The 24,346-nt window shown below is 35.6% G+C and overlaps 5 protein-coding genes and 1 non-coding gene across 6 annotated transcripts; 2 read left to right on the top strand and 4 right to left on the bottom strand.

The window, feature by feature from the left end:
• Positions 1-1,504: 1,504 nt before the first annotated feature.
• LOC116025423 (inactive protein RESTRICTED TEV MOVEMENT 1-like) lies at positions 1,505-2,079 on the bottom strand. Its single transcript, XM_031266645.1, has 2 exons — positions 1,909-2,079; positions 1,505-1,822 (listed from the first exon to the last, which is right to left on the bottom strand). Exons 1-2 carry the CDS (start codon positions 2,077-2,079, stop codon positions 1,505-1,507), a joined length of 489 nt encoding a protein of 162 aa, XP_031122505.1.
• Positions 2,080-2,523: 444 nt separating this feature from the next.
• LOC116025422 (jacalin-related lectin 2-like) lies at positions 2,524-3,110 on the bottom strand. The gene is made up of 2 exons (XM_031266644.1): positions 2,937-3,110; positions 2,524-2,850 (listed from the first exon to the last, which is right to left on the bottom strand). The coding sequence occupies exons 1-2, from the start codon at positions 3,108-3,110 to the stop codon at positions 2,524-2,526; spliced, it is 501 nt and encodes a 166-aa protein (XP_031122504.1).
• An 11,861-nt stretch (positions 3,111-14,971) lies between these two features.
• LOC116025421 (jacalin-related lectin 2-like) lies at positions 14,972-15,551 on the bottom strand. Its single transcript, XM_031266643.1, has 2 exons — positions 15,357-15,551; positions 14,972-15,259 (listed from the first exon to the last, which is right to left on the bottom strand). Exons 1-2 carry the CDS (start codon positions 15,549-15,551, stop codon positions 14,972-14,974), a joined length of 483 nt encoding a protein of 160 aa, XP_031122503.1.
• A 409-nt stretch (positions 15,552-15,960) lies between these two features.
• TRNAA-AGC lies at positions 15,961-16,033 on the top strand. Its single transcript has one exon. It is a non-coding gene; the product is annotated as a tRNA-Ala (tRNA).
• A 346-nt stretch (positions 16,034-16,379) lies between these two features.
• On the top strand, positions 16,380-19,913 carry LOC116025232 (formate--tetrahydrofolate ligase). Its single transcript, XM_031266388.1, has 5 exons — positions 16,380-16,633; positions 16,959-17,108; positions 17,794-18,969; positions 19,091-19,237; positions 19,355-19,913. The coding sequence occupies exons 1-5, from the start codon at positions 16,478-16,480 to the stop codon at positions 19,628-19,630; spliced, it is 1,905 nt and encodes a 634-aa protein (XP_031122248.1). The 5' UTR covers positions 16,380-16,477; the 3' UTR covers positions 19,631-19,913.
• A 71-nt stretch (positions 19,914-19,984) lies between these two features.
• On the bottom strand, positions 19,985-23,228 carry LOC116025233 (lignin-forming anionic peroxidase-like). Its single transcript, XM_031266389.1, has 4 exons — positions 22,867-23,228; positions 22,420-22,611; positions 22,130-22,292; positions 19,985-20,764 (listed from the first exon to the last, which is right to left on the bottom strand). Exons 1-4 carry the CDS (start codon positions 23,071-23,073, stop codon positions 20,352-20,354), a joined length of 975 nt encoding a protein of 324 aa, XP_031122249.1. The 5' UTR covers positions 23,074-23,228; the 3' UTR covers positions 19,985-20,351.
• Positions 23,229-24,346: the final 1,118 nt, after the last annotated feature.

The following is a 24,346-nucleotide window of genomic DNA, read 5'->3' as shown; positions in this document are numbered from 1 at the left end:
GAAGTTGAAGAGGGGTAAGAAGTATTTTTCGCAAATGGGATATATATAAGGGTAATTCTATTTGCACCACCCAAAATTCTATTTACACCACCATTTAATAGGTTTGATAGTTTTATAGGTGGTGTAAATAGAATTTACTATTTACACCACCTTCATTTAAAGTTGGTCAAATATTATGTTTTCTATTTAAAATATTTATTATTTATTTATTTATTATTTATTTATATTTTTAATTGTGATAGAATAATAATTTTGTCTATAATATTTTGTAACCAAATATTTAAAATATTTATTTTTATTATTATTTTAAATTGTGATAGTATAATAATTTTGTGTATAATAATTTTTAATTACTTTTTGTAGTATCTAATGTTTAATAAATTTTCATGATATTCTTTATAACTCAAATTTTTTGTATGCATTATTTTACTTTATTATAATAATATAATAAATTAATTTTCAATAGCTAAAAACAGTAAAAACACATTAACATCACAATAAAATATAAAAAGAAAATTTTCATTCCATTTCAATCCAATATAACATTCTCATGAGTACAACTAAAACGTACATACTCATTGTAAGTATTGATTCGATTTACATATGGAGTAATCCATGCATCTGCATAATCATATTTAAAATAATTACACAAAAGATTAGGTATTGAAATTAGAATTTAAAAAAATAAAAGTAATGAAATCAGAAATATTATTAAATTAAATTAAATAACTATTTAAAAATTTAATAAAATATATTTAAAAAAAAAAACAAAAACGGAGCACGAGGGATTAGTCTGTTTTGTTTTTTGTTATATATATATATATATATATATATATATATATATATATATATATATATATATATATATATATATATATATATATATATATATTGTTTTTAAAATTTTAAATTGTTATTCAATTTAATTTTGTTTAAATAATATTCATTGTATTTCAATACCTTTTTTTTTGAAAACTCTAATTCCAACACCTTGTTTTTTTGAAAACTCTAATTTCAACACCTTTTTCTTTGTGTAATTAATACAGTTGACCATGGTGGTGTAAATAGTCATATTTATACCTTATTGCTATTTATACCACCTATAAAGTTATTGAAATTTGTAAAATTTTGTAAATTTCAATGTTATTTGCACCATGAGTGGTAAGAATAGCAACACCCATATATAATCATGATTATATAAAACTTTATATAAACAAATAATTAACTAATACGCCAAAGGTCTTGTGCTCAAGACCAACACAGGTTCGATTTCTAGTGGGGGCGTTGGCTCATCCATTATGTAAGCATTCGTAGACAAACAAAGCACTGCTCAGATATACCCACTATATTCTACCATCCACAAAATGAGAATAAGGAGACCAAATCAATATACTTTTCATATGTTCCATTCATATATATATATCTAGCTAGTAACATGGGATAATTGGTGATCTAATCGAATACAAAAAGAACAATTAGGACTGATATAATATAATTTCAACTGTTACACTTCACTTTTGACTTCATTTCCATCCGATTTCCCAGGTTGCCTAGGAGTTGATTTTTGTATGTAAACTCCAAAACTTGTAAGGTTGGTATTGACAGAAGTACCAAAAAATCCTGTAATCCTATTGCTTTCTTTCCCCCATAACTGTAAACTAAATGCACTCTCAGCGGTACTATAAGGTGATCCACCAAAAGGTCCATATGTGGCCTTGTTAGTCACAAATGTTATACACCTGATAACATGAGTATTAGAACTACTGGTGTAATAGAACCCATACACGCCAATAAAGAACTCGGTTGGATAATCCAGTATGATCTACATAGCAAAAGAAAATCAAATTTCAAAGACCCATCATATACAACAAAAATAGGCAGAGAAGAAAACCATATATATACACTAACCATTTCGCATTTTCCAAGACATTTTCCGTGTTGTTCAGACATTTGGTTAATGTTGTCTTTAACACAGAGAAAACCTAGAGAGCGTACGGCAATAGAATTGTGGTAAACCATAATCCCCTCAACTTGCCCAAGGCTGTGATCATCCCACTTCTCACCGTTACCTTCCGGCATTAGGTTCACTTTGAGCATCATTTGATCCGTTACAAAACTCTTATGCGTATGAAGAATATTAGGAGAAAATTAAAGGTTATTCTTATTACTGATGAAGTCCATATAATATATACAAATGAAGGTATATAATGCTTAATAGGACTCTAGTAGTTTGAGGTATAGTGTGACTCTATCTCGTAGAGATATTCTTGTAAAAAACACTTTTGATATTATTATATGTCAAATAAGGCTACACACTCTCAAACTAGCCACAAACTCCAAATTGCAGACTCTACAATCTGTAGAATGCGAGTTCGTGCAGAAATAATGGTATTCGATCAATTTGTAGAATATATAAATAAGAGAAGAAATAATTAAAGGTGGAACACAAAACACAACAAATTCATCAAATAAAATAGTTCTACAATGGTGGAATATTGAATAGGGAGAACCACTGTTCCAACCCTAATTGACTATTTCTGCTTGCTTTCCTTCCAATTTGAGAGTGTCAGGTCGGGAAGACTCAGGTTGGATAACAGTTGGTATTTGAAGTATAACTCCAAGACTTGCAATGGATGAATCATAAAGAGTACCATAGAATCCTGTAATCCAACGATTATCTTTCCCTCCTTGATTGCAACCAAACGTACGGTCATACTGACCAAGCGATTGATTACCAAAGGGTCCATATGTGGCCTTGTTAGTCACAAATGTAATACACTTGACAACATATGAAATGGTGCGATACCCATTAACTCCAGTAAGGAACTCGGTGGGATAGTCCAATATAATCTACATATATAGCAAAACAAACATCAAATGTCATGTAAGAACAGTAGTTAAATAAGCTGATGAAAAGCAAATCATCAGACACTAACCGTTTGACAGTTTTCACGGCCATTATTACCATGACTAGACACTCGGAAAACGTTGTCGTCGACATAAATAAAAGTTAGAGAGTATATGCCAGAAGAATCGTAGTAAATCATAATCCCCATAACCTGACCAAGATTTATATCATCCCACTGGATACCGTGACTACATTGCGGCATTAGACTCACTTTCATCATAACTGAATTCAAAATGGGAGTTGTTGCTGAAATGGGTTTCGGGGTTGTGTGGTAAAATTCCCGGGATATGATGATAGGGTATTGCATATATATATAGTGCAAAGAATTGAATTGAATGATGAAGTAATTCTAAGTTATAAATACATCATTTGTATTGGGCATTTGGGCGTGTGCGCATGAAGAATATTGGGAGAAAATGTTATGAAGTTAATGAAGGTATGTATATAATGCTGTACAATAGGCTATTCAAAAGGAAATAAAATAAAAGTGAAATAATACTCTGACTCAAAGATTGATTTATTTCTATATCATCACTTATGCAATATTCATTATGATTTATTTCCATATCATCATCAATATATTAAAATGGGTGTTGGATAGTATCACATGTTCTTTAGTTTAGGTGTGATTTGTTTCCTAGAATATAATTGCATTTCCAATTGACCAAAGCTGTCATAAATCAAATATTACATCAAACGTAAATAATTTATACATTAATTTCTGTTTAGAAATTATTAATTTAAATACTTTAATAAGTTTAAAAATAGAGGCAGACACTTAGTATCAACTATCAACACACCAACACGTCTTCTCTTTTTACAGAAATTCATCAAATAGTTTCTACAAGATAAATGTAAACTTTGAATAATTAAAAAATATAATGAATATTTCATTTGATAACAACTAATCAACATATATTTTTACCATACTATAATTAATAAAATAAGCCTATTGAAAACCCACTCATATATATGGGAAGAAAACACAAATTATAACAACCATCGATAGCATTGATAAACCAACAAAACACTGCCCTTGAAACATATATTATAACTAAGGAAAATCAAAATATTTTAAGCCAGCAGCCATTCAGTAATTCCAGCGTAAAATAACCAGCAACAAACACTAGGAACACAAAAAGGGATAATCCAGCAACATGGGTAGTCGGTAAAGGGCAAAACACAAATAAAATTCAAACAAAATAGTTCTACAATAGTGTAATACTGAATAGGGGAGGACCAATTAGGTTTAATGTAGAACCACAATTCCAACCCTAATTGACTATTTCTGTTGTCCTTCCGATTTCACAGTAACAGGCTGGGAAGACTCAGGTTGAGTAACAGTTTTTTGTGTCTGAATTATAACTCCAAGACTTCCAATGGAACTTTCGCAAAGAGTACCATAAAACCCTCTAATCCAATGCTTTTCTTTCCCCCCTTGATGGCAACCAAACTTACGGTCAGAGTTATGAACGAATTTATCACCAAAGGGTCCATATGTGGCCTTGTTAGTCACAAATGTTATACACTTGACAACACTTATATCTGTGCGACACCCATTAACTGAAGTAAGGAACTCGGTGGGATAATCCAATATGATCTACACATATAGCAAAAGAAACATCAACAATCAAGGATTATATTCTTTCAATTGCAAATACTTGGGAACAAGTAAATGCAAATCATCATATACTAACCGTACCATTTGACAGTTTTCACGGATTTCACCATGAGTAGACATTTTGTAAATGTTGTCGTTGACATAAATAAAACGTAGAGAGTATATGGCAGAAGAATCGTAGAAAATCACAATCCCAACAACCTGACCAAGACTCATATCATCCCAAGGGACACAGTAACAAAGACACAGCGGCATTAAATCGACTTTGAACATAATTCAAAATGGTATGTTGTTGCAGAAATGGGTTTCCAGGTTGTGTGATAAAACAGCCGGTGTGAAAGGTATATATAGTGCAAAGAATTGAATTGAATGATGAAGTAATTAATTCTTGAGTTATAAACAGATCGTGAAAGTCGAGGAAGCAGTTACCACATTAAACACATATTAACATGCATGCAATAAACAATGAATACAAAGCGCGCTGTACGTGTTTCAAGATGAAACATGCACTCTTTACAATATACACATTTTCGAACGCATGCAGTCCACTAGTGTAAGATATATTTAATATAAATATATCTATAGTAATTGAGAGAAATTAAAGAGAAGGATTATGGATGGAAATGAATTTATTTCTTTTTGCTTCTGTACGTACACTCACACACAGACCACACTTTTCTTAACAAAGAAAGGTTTTGCTTTGCATTATTTCTTCCCTTCATTCATTCACCTCAATTCCTACGGCAATACATATATATATATATATATATATATGCATACAAAGATGACAAAAGCTACTCATTATTTAGTCACACATCACTCATCCACTACTCCATGTTTTGTGCTATATCTACCCCACTCCCCTAAATTACTCCACTACACTAATCCATGTTTTATGGATTTATTCATTCCACACACATAATGACACACATGATATAATTAAGCACTAAAGCCTCTGCCGAAATCCATTCCATCTTGCTCCACTTGGTTTATATAATAATAATAATATTATTATTATTATTACAACATTGCCCCCCTTAAACCAAGTTGGATATATTCGTCATCCCAATTTCCTTCTTCAGTTGGAGAAATGTCTCTGTCTTCAATGGCTTTGTAAAAATATCAGCAACTTGACATTCACTTGCACAGTACTCAATGTTGATTTGTTTTTCAGCAACCAACTCTCTGATTTTGTGATATTTGATATCAATGTGTTTGCTGCGACCATGAAAAACAGGATTTTTTGACAACGAAATGGCAGACTTGTTGTCACAAAAAATTGTTGTAGGTGCCTCCTGCTTTTGTTGCAAAAACTCCAAAATTCTTCTGAGCTAAATTGCTTGAGTAGCACAGTTTGCTGCTGCAATGTATTCTGCTTCTGCGGTTGAAAGTGCTACAATCTGCTGCTTCTTTGAAGACCAGGAAAATATAGCAGAACCAAGATAGAAGGCATATCCTGATGTGCTTTTTCTTGTCTCAACATCTCCAGCCCAATCACTGTCTGTATATCCAACAAGTTTCACTGCATCATTAGTAGAGTAAAAAATTCCATCATTACTCGTACCTTTGACATATCTCAGAATTCGTTTTGCTGCAACCCAATGTGATTCTTTTGGTTCCTCCATGAATCTGCTGAGTATTCCAACTCCAAAAGAAATATCTGGCCTAGTAGCTACCAAATATCTCAAACTCCCAATTAAACTTTTATAAGCTGTAACATTCACATTCTTACCACACTCATCTTTGAACATCTTCAACTTTTCAGCTACTGGAGTTGAAACTGGTTTGGACATCTTCAACTTTTCAGCTACTGGAGTTGAAACTGGTTTGGAGTTTTCCAACTTTTCAGCTACTGGAGTTGAAACTGGTTTGGAGTTTTCCATTTTGATAGCTACTGGAGTTGAAACTGGTTTGGAGTTTTCCATTTTGATTTTTCTCAAAATATCAGCAGCATATTTCTTCTGTGAAATAAAGATTCCACCATTCGTCTGAACAACTTCAAGACCAAGAAAGTAACACATAAGACCCATATCAGTCATTTCAAATTTCTTAATGAGTGCCTCCCTGAATTCTGAGATTAGTTTCAAATTGTTTCCAGTAAAAATCAAATCATCAACATACAGACAGATTATAACAATATTTCCAGAATCTGTGTATTTGACATATAGGGTATGCTCATAAGGACATCTCATAAAACCATTCTCAAAAAAATAAGAATCAATGCAACCATACCATGCTCTAGGTGCCTGTTTTAAACCATACAAAGCTTTTCTCAACTTGTAAACCTTATTTTCTTCTCCTTTCTTCACATACCCTGCAAGTTGCTCAACATATATTTCCTCTTCAAGAAAACCATTCAAAAAAGCAGACTTGACATCCATGTGAAACAATTTCCAATCATTTTGAGCAGCAAGAGAAATAAGCATTCGCACAGTATCAAGTCTACTTACTGGAGCAAAAACCTCAAAATAATCAATACCTGGTTTTTGTTTGTAACCTTTGCTACCAACCGTGCCTTAAAACGGTCAACCTCACCATCCTTTGCTACCAACCGTGCCTTAAAACGGTCAACCTCACCATTCTTTGCTACCAACCGTGCCTTAAAACGGTCAACCTCACCATTTGACTCTACCAACCGTGCCTTAAAACGGTCAACCTCACCATTTGACTTGTATTTGGTTTTATAAACCCGGTCAACCTCACCATTTGACTTGTATTTGGTTTTATAAACCCACTTTACTCCAATTGGCTTCTTTTCGGGAGGTAATTCTGTTAACTCCCAAGTACTATTCTTTTCAATGGCACAAATCTCCTCATCCATTGCCTTAAGCCAATGAGTTTCTGTAGCAGCCTCCTCAAATGATATAGGGTCACAATTTGCAAAGAGAGCAAACTGAACAATCTCTTCATCAGTCAAGTCATTATCATTACCCAAAACATAATCTTCCAAACGAGCTGGTAAGTGACGCTCGCGTTGAGATCTCCGAACTGATGACTCTGGCTGTAAAGAAGACTGAACATTATCTGAAACCAATTGCTCATTATCAGGAATAATGGGAACAACAACTGACCTTTCTTCTTTAGTTGACCAATCCCATGCACCATATTCATCAAAAATGACATCACGACTTATAACAACCTTTTGAGTTTCAGGATTATACAATTTATAAGCCTTTGAAGTGTCACTATAACCAATAAAAATACATTTCTCACCTTTATCATCCAACTTCTTTCTCAACTAATCTGGCACATGTGCATATGCCAAACATCCAAAAACCTTGAGATATCTGATAGAGGGTTTATTCCCACTCCAAACTTCCTCAGGTGTGTTATCACGAACACTTTTAGTTGGACACCTGTTCAACACATGATTATCACGAACACTTTTAGTTGGACACCTGTTCAACACATGAACAGCACGAACACTTTTAGTTGGACACCTGTTCAACACATGAACAGCACAAGCAACAGTAGTTGGACACCTGTTCAACACATGAACAGCACAAGCAACAGCTTCTGCCCAAAAAGGTTTAGGCAGATTTTTAGATTTCATCATGCATCTCACCATATCCATGATAGACCTATTCTTCCTCTCAGCCACTCCGTTTTGTTGTGGAGTGTACCTAGCTGTCATTTGATGCTAAATACCATTTTTCTTTAAAAATTTATCACATGCAATATATTCTGTACCTCTATCAGTTCTCAAAATTTTAATCTTATAACCACTTTGTTTTTCAACAAAAACCTTAAATTGTTGAAAAACATCACATGCATATGACTTCTGTTTCAGAAAATAAACCCATGTTTTTCTACTGAAATCATCAATGAAGGTAACAAAGTACTTACAACCTCCATTTGAAGGAATTTCCAATGAACATAGATCTGAGTGAACAATCTCCAACTGCTTTGTCGCTCTTTTAGACTTGCCTACAGGAAAAGGTTCTCTATGCTTCTTCCCAATCAAACAACTTTCACAAATTTTGTCAGGAACATTAATAATCGGCAAATCTGAAACAAGTTTCTTTCTTGCTAAATAATTTAATCCGGTGAAATGAAAATGCCCAAACCGCATATGCCACAACCAATTATCATCACGGATCTCAGAATTAAAGCAAGTAAGAAGTGCATGGTTGATTTTTAAAGGAAATAGTCGATTTTGAGACATATTTACCTTTGCAATCAAAACTCCCTTGGCATCAACAATGGTACAACACCCTTGAGTGATATTAATTTTATATCCTTTTTCTGACAACTGTCCCATGCTCAACAAATTTTGGTGTAATTTAGGAACATAGAAAACATCAGATATAAAATTGTGAGTACCATCCTTCAATTGAATAGAGATTTTACCTTTTCCCAAAATTGGCACTTTTGACTTATTTCCAAATGTCACCTCAGATCGTATTGATTCATCCAACTCTGAAAACAATTCTTTCTTCCCACGCATATGGTTACTACATCCAGTATCCAAGAACCATATGTTTTCATCTGCAGACAAACTGTTACTGGCCAAAAATAAGGTTTCAGATTTAGTAGAACTCTCACCAGATTTTTCAGCAACATTTGCTTGATTTTCATGACCATCCTCTTTATACCAGCAATCTGCAATTTTGTGTCCATATTTGCCGCAATTGTAGCAATTAAATGGAAATTTACCTTGCTTGGTATTATTATCTCCACCTCTTCCTTGATTGAAGTTACCTCGTCCCCTTCCTTGATTTGAGTTACCACGTCCTCTTCCTCTGAATCCTCCTCTACTTCTTCCACAACCTCTACCAGCTCCTCCACCTCTTTGATTAGAGCTAGTCATATTAAATGTGACTTGGCTCTTCAAAGCTTCTTCTGCTAGTGGTTCCAATTTTGACGCAATCCTTTCAATATGACTTTCTATCATACCTTTTAACTCGGCAATTGACAAGTCCTCGGTATCGTGTGACTCTGTTATTGAAGCCACCACATGGTCATACTTCATCGGCATCGTTCGCAGAACTTTTTCAATCACTGCACCATCTTCAACTGTGTCTCCGTATAACCTCATCTTATTTACAAGATCAATAAGACGAGAGAAATACATATCTACCGTTTCTGTAGAGGTCATCTCACAACGATCATACAACCTTCTCAACGACTGCAACTTAGACTTCTACGCCCGATCAACTTCTTTGTGTGACACCTCTAAGATGTCCCAAGCTTGTTTTGCCGTTTGAGCACTAGCTAGCTGCCCAAAAATAGAGTAATGAACGCCTTGATGAATTTGTCCCAACACCAATTGATCTCGCCGTGTCGCAACTGCATCAGCTCCTTCTGGTAGACCGGGATCAACAAAGCTCCAAAGATTTTAAGCTTTCAAATGTGTGGTCATCATAATTTGCCAATAATTGTAATCGAGTTTCCCATCTAATTTAGGACCCGACCATACAATATTGAAATTATTGGCCATATTTCACTAGAAAAATTATCTCAGGGTTGGAAGGTTGATAGGCTCTGATACCAAATGTAAGATATATTTAATATAAATATATCTATAGTAATTGAGAGGAATTAAAGAGAAGGATTATGGATGGAAATGAATTTATTTCTTTTTGCTTCTNAGGAACATAGAAAACATCAGATATAAAATTGTGAGTACCATCCTTCAATTGAATAGAGATTTTACCTTTTCCCAAAATTGGCACTTTTGACTTATTTCCAAATGTCACCTCAGATCGTATTGATTCATCCAACTCTGAAAACAATTCTTTCTTCCCACGCATATGGTTACTACATCCAGTATCCAAGAACCATATGTTTTCATCTGCAGACAAACTGTTACTGGCCAAAAATAAGGTTTCAGATTTAGTAGAACTCTCACCAGATTTTTCAGCAACATTTGCTTGATTTTCATGACCATCCTCTTTATACCAGCAATCTGCAATTTTGTGTCCATATTTGCCGCAATTGTAGCAATTAAATGGAAATTTACCTTGCTTGGTATTATTATCTCCACCTCTTCCTTGATTGAAGTTACCTCGTCCCCTTCCTTGATTTGAGTTACCACGTCCTCTTCCTCTGAATCCTCCTCTACTTCTTCCACAACCTCTACCAGCTCCTCCACCTCTTTGATTAGAGCTAGTCATATTAAATGTGACTTGGCTCTTCAAAGCTTCTTCTGCTAGTGGTTCCAATTTTGACGCAATCCTTTCAATATGACTTTCTATCATACCTTTTAACTCGGCAATTGACAAGTCCTCGGTATCGTGTGACTCTGTTATTGAAGCCACCACATGGTCATACTTCATCGGCATCGTTCGCAGAACTTTTTCAATCACTGCACCATCTTCAACTGTGTCTCCGTATAACCTCATCTTATTTACAAGATCAATAAGACGAGAGAAATACATATCTACCGTTTCTGTAGAGGTCATCTCACAACGATCATACAACCTTCTCAACGACTGCAACTTAGACTTCTACGCCCGATCAACTTCTTTGTGTGACACCTCTAAGATGTCCCAAGCTTGTTTTGCCGTTTGAGCACTAGCTAGCTGCCCAAAAATAGAGTAATGAACGCCTTGATGAATTTGTCCCAACACCAATTGATCTCGCCGTGTCGCAACTGCATCAGCTCCTTCTGGTAGACCGGGATCAACAAAGCTCCAAAGATTTTAAGCTTTCAAATGTGTGGTCATCATAATTTGCCAATAATTGTAATCGAGTTTCCCATCTAATTTAGGACCCGACCATACAATATTGAAATTATTGGCCATATTTCACTAGAAAAATTATCTCAGGGTTGGAAGGTTGATAGGCTCTGATACCAAATGTAAGATATATTTAATATAAATATATCTATAGTAATTGAGAGGAATTAAAGAGAAGGATTATGGATGGAAATGAATTTATTTCTTAATTAAAGAGAAGGATTATGGATGGAAATGAATTTATTTCTTTTTGCTTCTGTACGTACACTCACACACAGACCACACTTTTCTTAACAAAGAAAGGTTTTGCTTTGCATTATTTCACACTTTTCTTAACAAAGAAAGGTTTTGCTTTGCATTATTTCTTCCCTTCATTCATTCACCTCAATTCCTACGGCAATACATATATATATATATATGCATACAAAGATGACAAAAGCTACTCATATATATATATATATGCATACAAAGATGACAAAAGCTACTCATTAATATATATATATGCATACAAAGATGACAAAAGCTACTCATTATTTAGTCACACATCACTCATCGATGACAAAAGCTACTCATTATTTAGTCACACATCACTCATCCACTACTCCATGTTTTGTGCTATATCTACCCCACTCCCCTAAATTACTCCACTACGCTAATCCATGTTTTATGGATTTATTCATTCCACACACATAATCTAATCCATGTTTTATGGATTTATTCATTCCACACACATAATGACACACATGATATAATTAAGCACTCATTCCACACACATAATGACACACATGATATAATTAAGCACTAAAGCCTCTGCCGAAATCCATTCCATCTTGCTCCACTTGGTTTATATAATAATAATAATATTATTATTATTATTATTACAACAACTAGAGCGACTATCCGCCTACTATTGACCAATCCAAAGCTTTATTATTATTATTATTATTTACATAATTAAGTTCTCAGCTTTGAAAATTTTAACTAATTTGGTTCTCAATTTGTTTGGTCAACATCAATATTGTTGGAATTTCAATTCACATGCACTATTTCCTCTATTATTAAACAAAAGAGTTAATTATCAAAATATAGTGAAATTACGAATTTAGTCCGATCCCGAGCAACTAGGGGAACAACGTGAAATTCCAGCAATATAAAACCCTTTCAACCGACCTGTGATGACTAAATAAACAGATAACCAAATTGGCTAATACAAAGTTAATGACTTAATTAAGAAAAGAAATACGGAGTAGTCAATACCAAAATTGATTATTTCGCTATAGTCAAGATAATTAACTCAATTAAACATGTTCTAATGCCGATTCGAGTAGTTAAATTGGGTTAGTTGTAACGTAAAGGAAACCAAGAACCTTCAGGATTAATTCGGGTAATTTGAACTTATTTAGGTTTAGGTTTTAAAAAAATTTTAAGGCGTAGATATCTTACTCATTGTCTTCTCTAATTTGAGTGCTATTATACTGAAAGCATTTGATAAAAATTACCCAGGCGGCAAGGCATACACACTGGACATTTCACCATTATTTCTTTGCCACTATTTTAGCAACATCAATAACATTCTTTCCCATATATACACATTTTGGAATAAATAATCCAGCCCACGGGAGCAACTGTCCTCCTGATTAATGTAAAATGAAAGGTAGATCGTATTAAAAAAATCTTGTGTTGTATGTCAGGAATCAAACTCAATAGAGTGTTAGTACGTAAACCACGCTAACATATATTATTTTGATGATTATATATGATTCAAAATAAGAATTTTAAGCAATTTTGAATGGACTGAATTGGGTTCAGGTATTAAATCTTATTTGTGAAATAAAATCAATAGTGGTATAAGAGACGTTGGGATAGTTATGAAATAATAGGCACCACATAGAGTAATCCCCGCAAATACATGAACATATTGAATGCCAATTTTCCACCATCCATGGATCGTAATTTGGCTCTACAACACTTATTCTGAAGGAATTGAACCTTTTACCATTGATATATGTTGTGGGCATTACACATCTAGAATTTATGTATTCAAATAAGTTTTCAAGGTGGAATACTGAATAAGGCCAGGGAAGAACACTTAGATTCGAAATAGTGAGAACCATTATATTACAACTCTAATTAGGTTACTCCGATTTGAAAGATGCAGGTTGGCTAACAGTTTCTGTCTGCACGTAAACTCCAATAGTTTCGACATCACCATCGTAAACAGTACCATAAAATCCACTAATCCAATTCCTGGGTCCATTCCCCGCAATTTTGAAACTAAACTCAGGGGAACCATTATTACGTTGTTGACCAAAGGGTCCATATGTAGCCTTGTTAGTCACAAATGTTACACACCTGATGCGATCACCAACCGAATAACACCCATTCNTTCATTCCACACACATAATGACACACATGATATAATTAAGCACTAAAGCCTCTGCCGAAATCCATTCCATCTTGCTCCACTTGGTTTATATAATAATAATAATATTATTATTATTATTATTACAACAACTAGAGCGACTATCCGCCTACTATTGACCAATCCAAAGCTTTATTATTATTATTATTATTTACATAATTAAGTTCTCAGCTTTGAAAATTTTAACTAATTTGGTTCTCAATTTGTTTGGTCAACATCAATATTGTTGGAATTTCAATTCACATGCACTATTTCCTCTATTATTAAACAAAAGAGTTAATTATCAAAATATAGTGAAATTACGAATTTAGTCCGATCCCGAGCAACTAGGGGAACAACGTGAAATTCCAGCAATATAAAACCCTTTCAACCGACCTGTGATGACTAAATAAACAGATAACCAAATTGGCTAATACAAAGTTAATGACTTAATTAAGAAAAGAAATACGGAGTAGTCAATACCAAAATTGATTATTTCGCTATAGTCAAGATAATTAACTCAATTAAACATGTTCTAATGCCGATTCGAGTAGTTAAATTGGGTTAGTTGTAACGTAAAGGAAACCAAGAACCTTCAGGATTAATTCGGGTAATTTGAACTTATTTAGGTTTAGGTTTTAAAAAAATTTTAAGGCGTAGATATCTTACTCATTGTCTTCTCTAATTTGAGTGCTATTATACTGAAAGCATTTGATAAAAATTACCCAGGCGGCAAGGCATACACACTGGACATTTCACCATTATTTCTTTGCCACTATTTTAGCAACATCAATAACATTCTTTCCCATATATACACATTTTGGAATAAATAATCCAGCCCACGGGAGCAACTGTCCTCCTGATTAATGTAAAATGAAAGGTAGATCGTATTAAAAAAATCTTGTGTTGTATGTCAGGAATCAAACTCAATAGAGTGTTAGTACGTAAACCACGCTAACATATATTATTTTGATGATTATATATGATTCAAAATAAGAATTTTAAGCAATTTTGAATGGACTGAATTGGGTTCAGGTATTAAATCTTATTTGTGAAATAAAATCAATAGTGGTATAAGAGACGTTGGGATAGTTATGAAATAATAGGCACCACATAGAGTAATCCCCGCAAATACATGAACATATTGAATGCCAATTTTCCACCATCCATGGATCGTAATTTGGCTCTACAACACTTATTCTGAAGGAATTGAACCTTTTACCATTGATATATGTTGTGGGCATTACACATCTAGAATTTATGTATTCAAATAAGTTTTCAAGGTGGAATACTGAATAAGGCCAGGGAAGAACACTTAGATTCGAAATAGTGAGAACCATTATATTACAACTCTAATTAGGTTACTCCGATTTGAAAGATGCAGGTTGGCTAACAGTTTCTGTCTGCACGTAAACTCCAATAGTTTCGACATCACCATCGTAAACAGTACCATAAAATCCACTAATCCAATTCCTGGGTCCATTCCCCGCAATTTTGAAACTAAACTCAGGGGAACCATTATTACGTTGTTGACCAAAGGGTCCATATGTAGCCTTGTTAGTCACAAATGTTACACACCTGATGCGATCACCAACCGAATAACACCCATTCACTGCAATAAAAAACTCAGTTGGATAATCCAACATAATCTACATAGCCAAAGAAAATCAAATTCAGAGATCCCATCAACACTGGATTTATGTACAGTAAATAAGTAAAGACTAAAGAAGAAAACCATAAACTAACCATTTCACATTTTCCCCCAATCTCGCCATATGTTTTAGATAGTTGTTGGCGAACGTTGTCCTTAACATAGATAAAACGTAGAGATTTAAAGCACGAAGAATTGTGGTGAACCACAATCCCCACAACTTGACCAAAACTTTGGTCATCCCACTTCTTACCACAACCTGCCGGCATTATTTCCACCTTGAGCGCCATTAGAGAGATATATAATAAGATATTGCGTTGCGTATATATAGTGCAAAGAATTGAATTGAATGATGAAATAGTAGTTATAACTTCTAAGTTATAAAAATATTGTCAAACTCGAGGAGTCAGTTACCACATTAAACACATAATATTAATAATATTAATATGTATGCAATGACCAAAGAATACAATGCTGTGTTTCAAGACAAAATCATACACTCTTTACAATATTAACATTTTGGAATGCAGTTACCAGAGCGACTATCCTCCTTCTACTATATATTCATCTATCCAAAGCATAGTCAGGCCACATTTAATCGCCAGCTGGCAAGTTCCCGTTTCAATCTCGCATGCCAGGCCACCGCATAAAGTAACATATACCCGTATTTGTATAAGTTCAAACAGGAAAGAGTCATGTGGGGATGTAGCTCAGATGGTAGAGCGCTCGCTTAGCATGCGAGAGGTACGGGGATCGATACCCCGCATCTCCATTTTCCCTACCATTTTAAGTTCTTCACGTCTCCACTGTCACTCTGTTTGACTGTTTTATCCTGGCACGAAACAAACACTCGCTAAAACTCACGTGAATCCACAGAAAGTATGAAACCACGCCAGATCTAATCATTCATTCCAAGAATCCAAGATAAGACCTTTACCTACTGCCACGTAAAAAATTTTGCGACTAACATTTGTCACTTTGGTCAATTATCAATTAAAAAAACCTTCTAAATCTGTCAGCGTCGTTCTATAATAATTTAATGTATCCAGCACCATAGATTATCTTTCATACTCGTCACTATCCATAAACTATTCCTGGGTTTTACTTTTCAACATTTTATTATATTTCTTTAACAACCACAAGTCTGGCCTCATATAATTTAGTACTCCAAATTCCCAAATCTCCAAAGATAGGGATACCCGGAAAGGGGAGAGGTATGGGGAAGACGACGAGGAAATTGGAAGTGGCTTCGCCGGTTCCGGCGGATATAGACATTGCGAACTCTGTGGAGCCGCTTCACATATCTGAGATTGCTCAGGAACTCGGTTTGAGTGCTAAACACTACGATCTCTATGGGAAGTACAAATCCAAGGTAAATCTTGTTTTTTTTTTTTTTTAATGGAGTTGTTGGGTTGGGTTGGATTGATGTGGTTATGTGCTTATCTATATAAAGATATGATTTTTATGTGATTTGGGGATTGCCCTTTGTTGTATTTTTTGCCATGGTTGTGGTTAGGATTGTAATGTGATTTGGGTGGATAGATGTAGTGCTCATAAGCCTCAGATGTTGTCTCTTTCTTCTTTGGAAGGGGGGGTGGGGGAGTGCTTATTTTTTCAGAGTTATTTATTATTATTTTTTGTACTGATATTTGCATTTCCTATGTTTCTGCAAATTAATTGATATGGTGAAATTGTAGGTGCTTTTGTCTGCGCTTGATGAGCTTGCAGGAGCTCAGGATGGGTATTATGTGGTGGTTGGAGGGATAACTCCAACCCCTCTTGGAGAAGGCAAGTCCACTACTACTGTTGGTCTGTGTCAGGCATTGGGTGCTTTTCTTGATAAAAAGGTAGGCTATATGACTTTATTGTCTTTCTTGTGATAGATTACATGGTGACTGGTGAGGTTTTCATAGATATGATGCTTACTATCTTTGAAAAAAGTTAGTTAATTGCCTCACTGAACTTGCAGATAAGCAATGTTGGACAATGAGTAAAAGTTGAAAACATAATATCAGTATTGTTTGTCTTTTTCTTTTGAACAACGAGGAAAACACGTAGCCACTATAGAGGGTGTGGCCGTGTGGGCTTGGTAAACTCACCTTGTGACCCTAGCAGGCAAAGGACCACAAGGAATGAGGTAAACCAGCCTAAGTTTTTCATAACTGACCAGCTTAAACCAATAAGGCAATAAGCTGCTCTTGCTGAGAGTCAAATTTGTAACCTTGTGGTTACCAAGTCAATAGCCTAACCAACTTGGTCGGGTTGCCCCAGTATTGTTTGTCTTGTCTTGACAGCATAGAGGCGAAAAACAATTCCTTCTGAATTACTATGCTTTGTTTTTCTAAGATCATGTGAGGACTGTTGGAATGAAATGTTGTAGTAGTAGGCTTCTATGAAATGTTGTCATGATAAGTTTTTGCTATCATAGTTTATGCTTGTGCATTTCTTGTGAGTTAATCTCTTTCATATATTGGGAAATTCTCTAATCTTGAACTTGACCTGAATTGCTTTGTGTCTCTTTGTTGTGCTCAGGTTGTAACATGTCTACGCCAACCATCACAAGGACCAACTTTTGGAATCAAGGGAGGTGCTGCGGGTGGAGGCTACAGTCAAGTGATTCCTATGGACGAGTTCAATCTTCACTTAACGGGGGATATCCATGCAATAACAGCTGCAAATAACCTTTTAGCGGCTGCCATTGATACACGGGTTTTCCATGAATCGAGTCAGTCTGACAAAGCGCTTTTTAACAGGCTATGCCCACCAAATAAAGAGGGAAAGCGAAAATTCAGTGATGTAATGTTTAGGCGATTGAGAAAACTTGGTATTGACAAGACGAGCCCTGAGGATCTAACGCCAGAAGAGGTTTCGAAATTTGCTAGGTTGGATATTGATCCTGCTTCTATAACGTGGAGGAGAGTGATGGATGTTAACGATAGATTCTTGAGGAAGATTACTATTGGACAGGGTCCTGAAGAAAAAGGTATGGTGCGAGAGACAGGGTTTGATATTTCGGTAGCTAGTGAGATCATGGCTGTTCTAGCCCTCACAACGTCCCTCACCGATATGAGGGAGAGGCTAGGAAAAATGGTTGTCGGGAATAGCAAGGCTGGTGATCCGGTTACAGCTGATGATCTCGGTGTTGGAGGTGCTTTGACTGTGCTGATGAAAGACGCCATAAATCCCACTCTGATGCAGACGCTTGAGGGTACCCCTGTCCTTGTCCACGCAGGTCCTTTTGCGAATATTGCCCACGGGAATTCGTCTATAGTTGCTGACAAGATCGCCCTAAAACTGGTGGGACCCGGTGGTTTCGTTGTAACAGAGGCTGGCTTTGGTTCTGATATTGGGACAGAGAAGTTTATGAACATAAAATGTAGATATAGTGGCTTGAAACCCCAATGCGCTATAATTGTTGCAACGGTGAGGGCCCTCAAGATGCATGGCGGAGGGCCAGAAGTTGTAGCTGGAAAGCCCCTTGACAGCGCTTATGTAAATGAGAACGTCTCACTCGTTGAAGCTGGCTGCGTTAATCTGGCCAGGCACATATCAAACACGAAAGCTTATGGCGTAAACGTTGTGGTAGCGGTGAACATGTTCTCGACTGATACTGAAGCAGAGCTGAATGCCGTTAGGAATGCATCATTAGCAGCAGGGGCATTCGATGCCATAATTTGTACCCATCATGCCCACGGTGGGAAAGGAGCGGTTAGCAACTGAAACATTGCCACTTGGCATTGCAATTCATCCCTGAACCTCGTTTTAACGAGTTGATTCATTTCATATATTGCTGATTTCTGACTGGTATACTCTTTTTCTGCACACTTAGGTGGACCTCGGAATTGCAGTTCAAAAGGCCTGTGAGAACGTTTCACAACCGTTGAAATTCCTGTACCCTCTGGATATCGGGATTAAAGATAAAATTGAGGCAATCGCAAAGTCATATGGTGCGAGTGGCGTCGAGTACTCTGAACAGGTATAACCATTTAACCGTTTTAATGCATGTTCCAACTATTTTGCTATGATCATCATTTGGATTTTGGCTGCTATGAAATAGTTGGTTCTTCTCATTAAGCGTTTTGATTCAAACCAGGCCGAAAAACAGATTGAGATGTACAGCAAGCAAGGATTTTCCAATCTCCCGATTTGCATGGCTAAGACTCAGTATTCATTTTCACACGATGCTAAAGCAAAGGGAGCTCCAGGCGGGTTTGTACTTCCGATCAGGGATGTGAGGGCGAGCATCGGAGCTGGATTCATCTATCCTCTCGTCGGAACAATGAGCACGATGCCTGGCCTGCCAACGAGGCCTTGCTTCTACGAGATTGATCTCGACACTAAAACTGGAAGGGTTATTGGCCTTTCTTGAATCCAGAAAGGCGAATTCCCCGCTGAATAAAATGGCTGTACTACCTTGCCACAGCACTGACAATTTCTCACATGTTTGAAGTTTTCTCTAAGCAATAAACATTTTCTCACCTTTCTTTTTCAGTGGATTTTCTCATGAGTTCTGTTTCTCAATTAAACCTCTTGTTCAAATTGTCTCATTAGTCAAATTCTGTGGTGAATTGGTGGATCTGTAAATCTGTAACCCACAAATTTTATCAACTTGTACTGTTGTACATATAAACCACGGAACATCATAAAACCTATAGAGCTGCTATCTGAAAGTGCATTTTGAGTGGATAAAACCTATAGCTGCTATCTGAAAGTGCATTTTGAGTGGATGAGAACTGTATAAATTGTATTGAATGTGATAATCCAAAGATACAGATCACATGAAGACTAGAATAAAGAGTCATATTCTGACTCAAATACATAGAGTACTAATAGAGTAAAATCTTTCTTGTAACTCTAATCGGCAAAGGTTATCCCGCCAATAAAATGCATCAAATTTTCAAACAAAGGGAAGTGCAAAAACATGATTTTGCACACACAAACACACAATCTTTTCAAATCACAGCACACATTGTTTTGTTTACTCCATACTTTTGGCTGCAAATAACTTCAGAATTGAACCAGCAAACGAGCTTACAACTGTTCAGACTTTGTTCGTTCTGAACACAAACAAGAGTAGCCGCATGCTAATGCTAATTAACACGCCTGCAATTTGTCCTGATCTCTCCCTGGTTTCCAGTCAAGGGGCTTATATTTCCCATCCGAATCATGGACTGAGCAAAGCTATCAAAGAACTCGCTCTGGCTGTTCCCAAACCGGTTAACTATGGCCACCGTGTCGGCGCCGGCGGTGGAAAACAGTTCCTGGTCGGTTTGGAGAAGTCCCTGGTTGTTCTGCAGGTTGGTGAAGTAGTTACTGTCGAAGCCGTTTGGCGTGGAGGGATCAAGATTTGCCACGGTGCCTCCATTTCCGCCTTCCGGACAGATTCCTCGGAGTGTTTCTAGGTACGTTGCGTCTATGGTCGGGTCGGGGTTTCCGGTGCCGCTGAAGTTGTAGAGACGGTGCACGAAAACGGCGCAACTCGCACGTCCAAATGTATGCGCACCTGAAATTTTGATTCCAATACCAATTTTAATCGCACAAGTTTTCGTTAGCATAATACACTACTCAGTGACTTCTTGTGTCTAAGCTATAATTGACATTTACAAATTTCGTTCAGGATGTTTTGCTAGAAAAATGACGAAATTTACAAGGTCAGTTATATCTAGAAACCAGAGTGAGCAGGATCAACAAGTAGGGACAAATCTTGTATTTACCTTATAATTTAACAATAAAGTATAATTTTTCTTAAATATTAGTACTATAGGTGTATGATTTCTAATTTTATCACTTTTGATCTTTTCGAGTGAGTTCTTATGAAGTTAGGTGAGATCTTTTTTTTTTTTTGAAGTGACGAAGAAAACTCACAGTTATTACTCGAGGTGTACACATAGTAAACTCCGCCTTATGATTCTAACTAAAAAAGAATTACAATGATGTAAACTAGTTTAGATTGTCCATAGATGACCATAGGCCATAATTGGCCACCTCAAATTAAGAAGACTAATATAATGCTCCCACTAAGAGTCAAATTTGAAACCTTATCAAGTCAATAGTCTAATGACCAACTTGGATGGGATGACTCCTAATTAATGTGGGCAAATTATACTGTGCACCACGGTCCACATAGCAATGTGCACCACGTACCTAAACGACGTCGTTTTGAGCATTGTAAACTAATCGTCCGTTTTTTTTTTTGGAAATCACGTTTCCTGTTTCGGCCGGTCTCTGCATTTATGTTAATATTCTGTGTATTCTAGGCAACCGTTATGTGTATTCTAGGCAATCGTTATGTGTATTCATGTTAGTAACACATGTTGTGATTTCATGTTAGTAACACATGTTGTGATGTGTTTGTGCATTCGAATGTTTAGGAGGATGAGTTCTGTGTATTTTGTGTAAATATTATGTGTATTCATGTTATTAATATAGGTTGTGATGTGTTTGTGCATTCGAATGTTAGGAAGATGAGTTTTGTGTATTTTGTGTCAATATTCTGTGTATTTTGGGCAAACATTCTGTGTATTATAGGCAAACGTTCTGTGTGTTCTATATAATGATTATGTGTATTATAGATAATGAATTCCCTGGAGTCATTCGCGTCCGTGTCCACTAACATCTGTGTATTTTGTGTCAATATTCTGTGTATTGTGGGCAAACATTCTGTGTATTATAGGCAAATGTTCTGTGTATTATAGATAATGATTATGTGTATTATAGATAATGAATTCCCTGAGTCATTCGCATCCGCGTCCACTAACACGACGTCGTTTTACGTACGTGGTGCACATTGCTATGTGCACCGTGGTGCAGGGTATAACGATTGATTTATGTGCTAAAAAGGTTATTAACACAATTTAATGAATCTTACCGGATAAGGCAACAAGATCTGTAGAATCTAGTTGTTTATCACTGAATTTGCGTGAAACTACATCGAGGCTTTCAAAAGGGCTGGGAATCTCGCTGGTGCCGTCACGGTTCGCCGTCCTGCTATCTCTTCGCCCCATCGGAACGTCCCATGACGGACCTTCTGCCTGTGTCGTCAACAGAAAACATCATTATTATGTACTTCCCATTTTGCCCTAATGTGAGTCTCAAATTTAATCCATATCTGATATCCTATGATGTGTTTAGGGTGTTTTCTTTAATTTGCTTTGTTACCAGGGCGACGGAAATTTGAGAGGCAATGGCTACAATATCAGCACATGAAACAACACCGGTACAGACGTTTTCCAAAGCCGTTTTTATATCATCGATCGCATCAAATCCAGCATTCAAGTTTGTGTTTTGTATGGCATCTTTCTCACTCTCTATGCCGTCTGCATTGTCTAGGAGAATTGATCCATCACAACCCTGCAAATAACACTTACAAATAATTTGCACTAGAAATATATACACTACTATCTATTGACATTTTATATTTAATAAAATTACGAAATTATATATTAAGGGTTTTTTAAATTATTATTGAGAGTGAACCACTTTAATTTGTCACCAGTACTCTTCTAATAGTTTACTTACAAACTAAATAGTAGAATAGATACATGCATGCATGCAACTAAGTATATATAACATACTTTACGTTGAGGTTGAGAATGATGAAATTACATTTACGAAGCAATCGTGGAAATGAAGACGAACAAGTATAGCCCCAATCCGAACATTATTCCCCTGAGCTTGCTCCAGAACGCCACGTACCACGCCTGACACATTGGGGCAAGTGGTGTCGTAAAACGAGGCACTCAACTGAGCCTTAGCTCCTCCAAGAACAGCAGCCATGAAAAGAGCTGAGGCTAAAAACTTCAAAGCTGACATCGTTAAGGTTTTAAGTTGGAATGTAAAAGGGTTTGAACTTATTTGGGTGTGAATATTGTAGAGTTTATGAGGGCTTCTACTTATATAGCAGTATTACAAGAAAAAATGACAAGATCAAGTTCAATGAAAGCGAAGATTGATTACTTTTCTTAACAATAATAAATTAATGTTAGAGACCATTTCATCGTTGGAGCAAATAGAAGAATAAAAAAACGAAGGAAGAAGAAGCTAGATCGGGAATCAAAGATTCATCGTCTACTTTTCTTTCAAGCTAACTAGTTTGTCCAAGAAACACAACACATGATTCAACATGGCACCTTTTTTGTTTACACTTTTGTGAAAGTTTATGGCAATTGTCAAAGGAGGCTGTTTTGAAGAGTCTATACTCTTTAATAGCACCGGGCTACAAGTGAAATTGTGAATGGTACTTATGTAATACAGTACACTAAAATTTATGACCATAAAATTATAATTCTGCAAAAAAAAATTCACAATGTTAAAAATGTACATGCCGTACATACAGAATATACGCTCACGGTGAAGTTCGACTTGGAACCCTAATTGGCAAAGGACCATATATACTAAAAGTTAACTAAAACTAATTACTGAGTTAACTATCCGACTAACTTAGCTAAGACTTACCTAATGCAATACATACTTTTGTAAGTAAAATAACTTTTTTAAAATATTACTGCTCCTTATTTATTTATAGTAGGTATGCTACATTTTTTTTGACACATCGTAGAATTGTTCATATAGTAGTGCTGTAGTGGGTCATATATTTATGATTATTTTAAATAATTTATGAGTTATTAATTTACATAAGTTGAAAAGTATTATACAATAATTCTTCCTATTGGTGTTGCTAACTTGTCGTTATATTAGAATTTCAAAGAGAAGATTTTTAAACGTCAAGCCAATATGTTAATAGTCAACTACTAATTAATATAACGAACTCAGAGCTAGAAAAACCCTTAAATCCTAAATTATTATTAGGAATAAGGTCAAACAAACCATTGTTTGCTTGTGACCGATACCAACTCAACAAAATTAAATATTATATAAATAGAAAAGAGATACTTTTGTAAATAAAAATAAAAATATAGTCTAAACCTTTTTTGCATAAAAATACCAAGCTTAGCATAGTGGTAAACTTAATGTTAAGACTAACGATTTACCTCTATACTGACTCTAAATTAAAAGCAGAGTTTTGTGGGCCAACGAAACTAGTATAAGTATATATAAAAAGAATATTGAAGTTTTATGGGCATGA

This window comes from Ipomoea triloba, chromosome 7 (genome assembly GCF_003576645.1).
Source record: "Ipomoea triloba cultivar NCNSP0323 chromosome 7, ASM357664v1".
Taxonomy (NCBI): domain Eukaryota; kingdom Viridiplantae; phylum Streptophyta; class Magnoliopsida; order Solanales; family Convolvulaceae; genus Ipomoea; species Ipomoea triloba.
Note: the sequence above shows the minus strand (reverse complement) of the source record. Positions and strands in the feature narration are given on the sequence as shown.

Coding starts and splice junctions, on each gene's coding strand:
- LOC116025421 (XM_031266643.1), bottom strand. CDS start 15,551: ATGGCGCTCAAGGTGGAAATAATGCCGGCAGGTTGTGGTAAGAAGTGG. Junction 15,260..15,356: donor TTGGGGGAAAATGTGAAATG/GTTAGTTTATGG, acceptor TTGGCTATGTAG/ATTATGTTGGATTATCCAAC.
- LOC116025422 (XM_031266644.1), bottom strand. CDS start 3,110: ATGCCGCAATGTAGTCACGGTATCCAGTGGGATGATATAAATCTTGGT. Junction 2,851..2,936: donor GCCGTGAAAACTGTCAAACG/GTTAGTGTCTGA, acceptor CTATATATGTAG/ATTATATTGGACTATCCCAC.
- LOC116025233 (XM_031266389.1), bottom strand. CDS start 23,073: ATGTCAGCTTTGAAGTTTTTAGCCTCAGCTCTTTTCATGGCTGCTGTT. Junction 22,293..22,419: donor CTCAAATTTCCGTCGCCCTG/GTAACAAAGCAA, acceptor TTGACGACACAG/GCAGAAGGTCCGTCATGGGA. Junction 20,765..22,129: donor AGATCTTGTTGCCTTATCCG/GTAAGATTCATT, acceptor TCAAAATTTCAG/GTGCGCATACATTTGGACGT.
- LOC116025232 (XM_031266388.1), top strand. CDS start 16,478: ATGGGGAAGACGACGAGGAAATTGGAAGTGGCTTCGCCGGTTCCGGCG. Junction 18,970..19,090: donor CCCACGGTGGGAAAGGAGCG/GTTAGCAACTGA, acceptor CTGCACACTTAG/GTGGACCTCGGAATTGCAGT. Junction 19,238..19,354: donor GCGTCGAGTACTCTGAACAG/GTATAACCATTT, acceptor GATTCAAACCAG/GCCGAAAAACAGATTGAGAT.
- LOC116025423 (XM_031266645.1), bottom strand. CDS start 2,079: ATGCCGGAAGGTAACGGTGAGAAGTGGGATGATCACAGCCTTGGGCAA. Junction 1,823..1,908: donor GTCTTGGAAAATGCGAAATG/GTTAGTGTATAT, acceptor TTTGCTATGTAG/ATCATACTGGATTATCCAAC.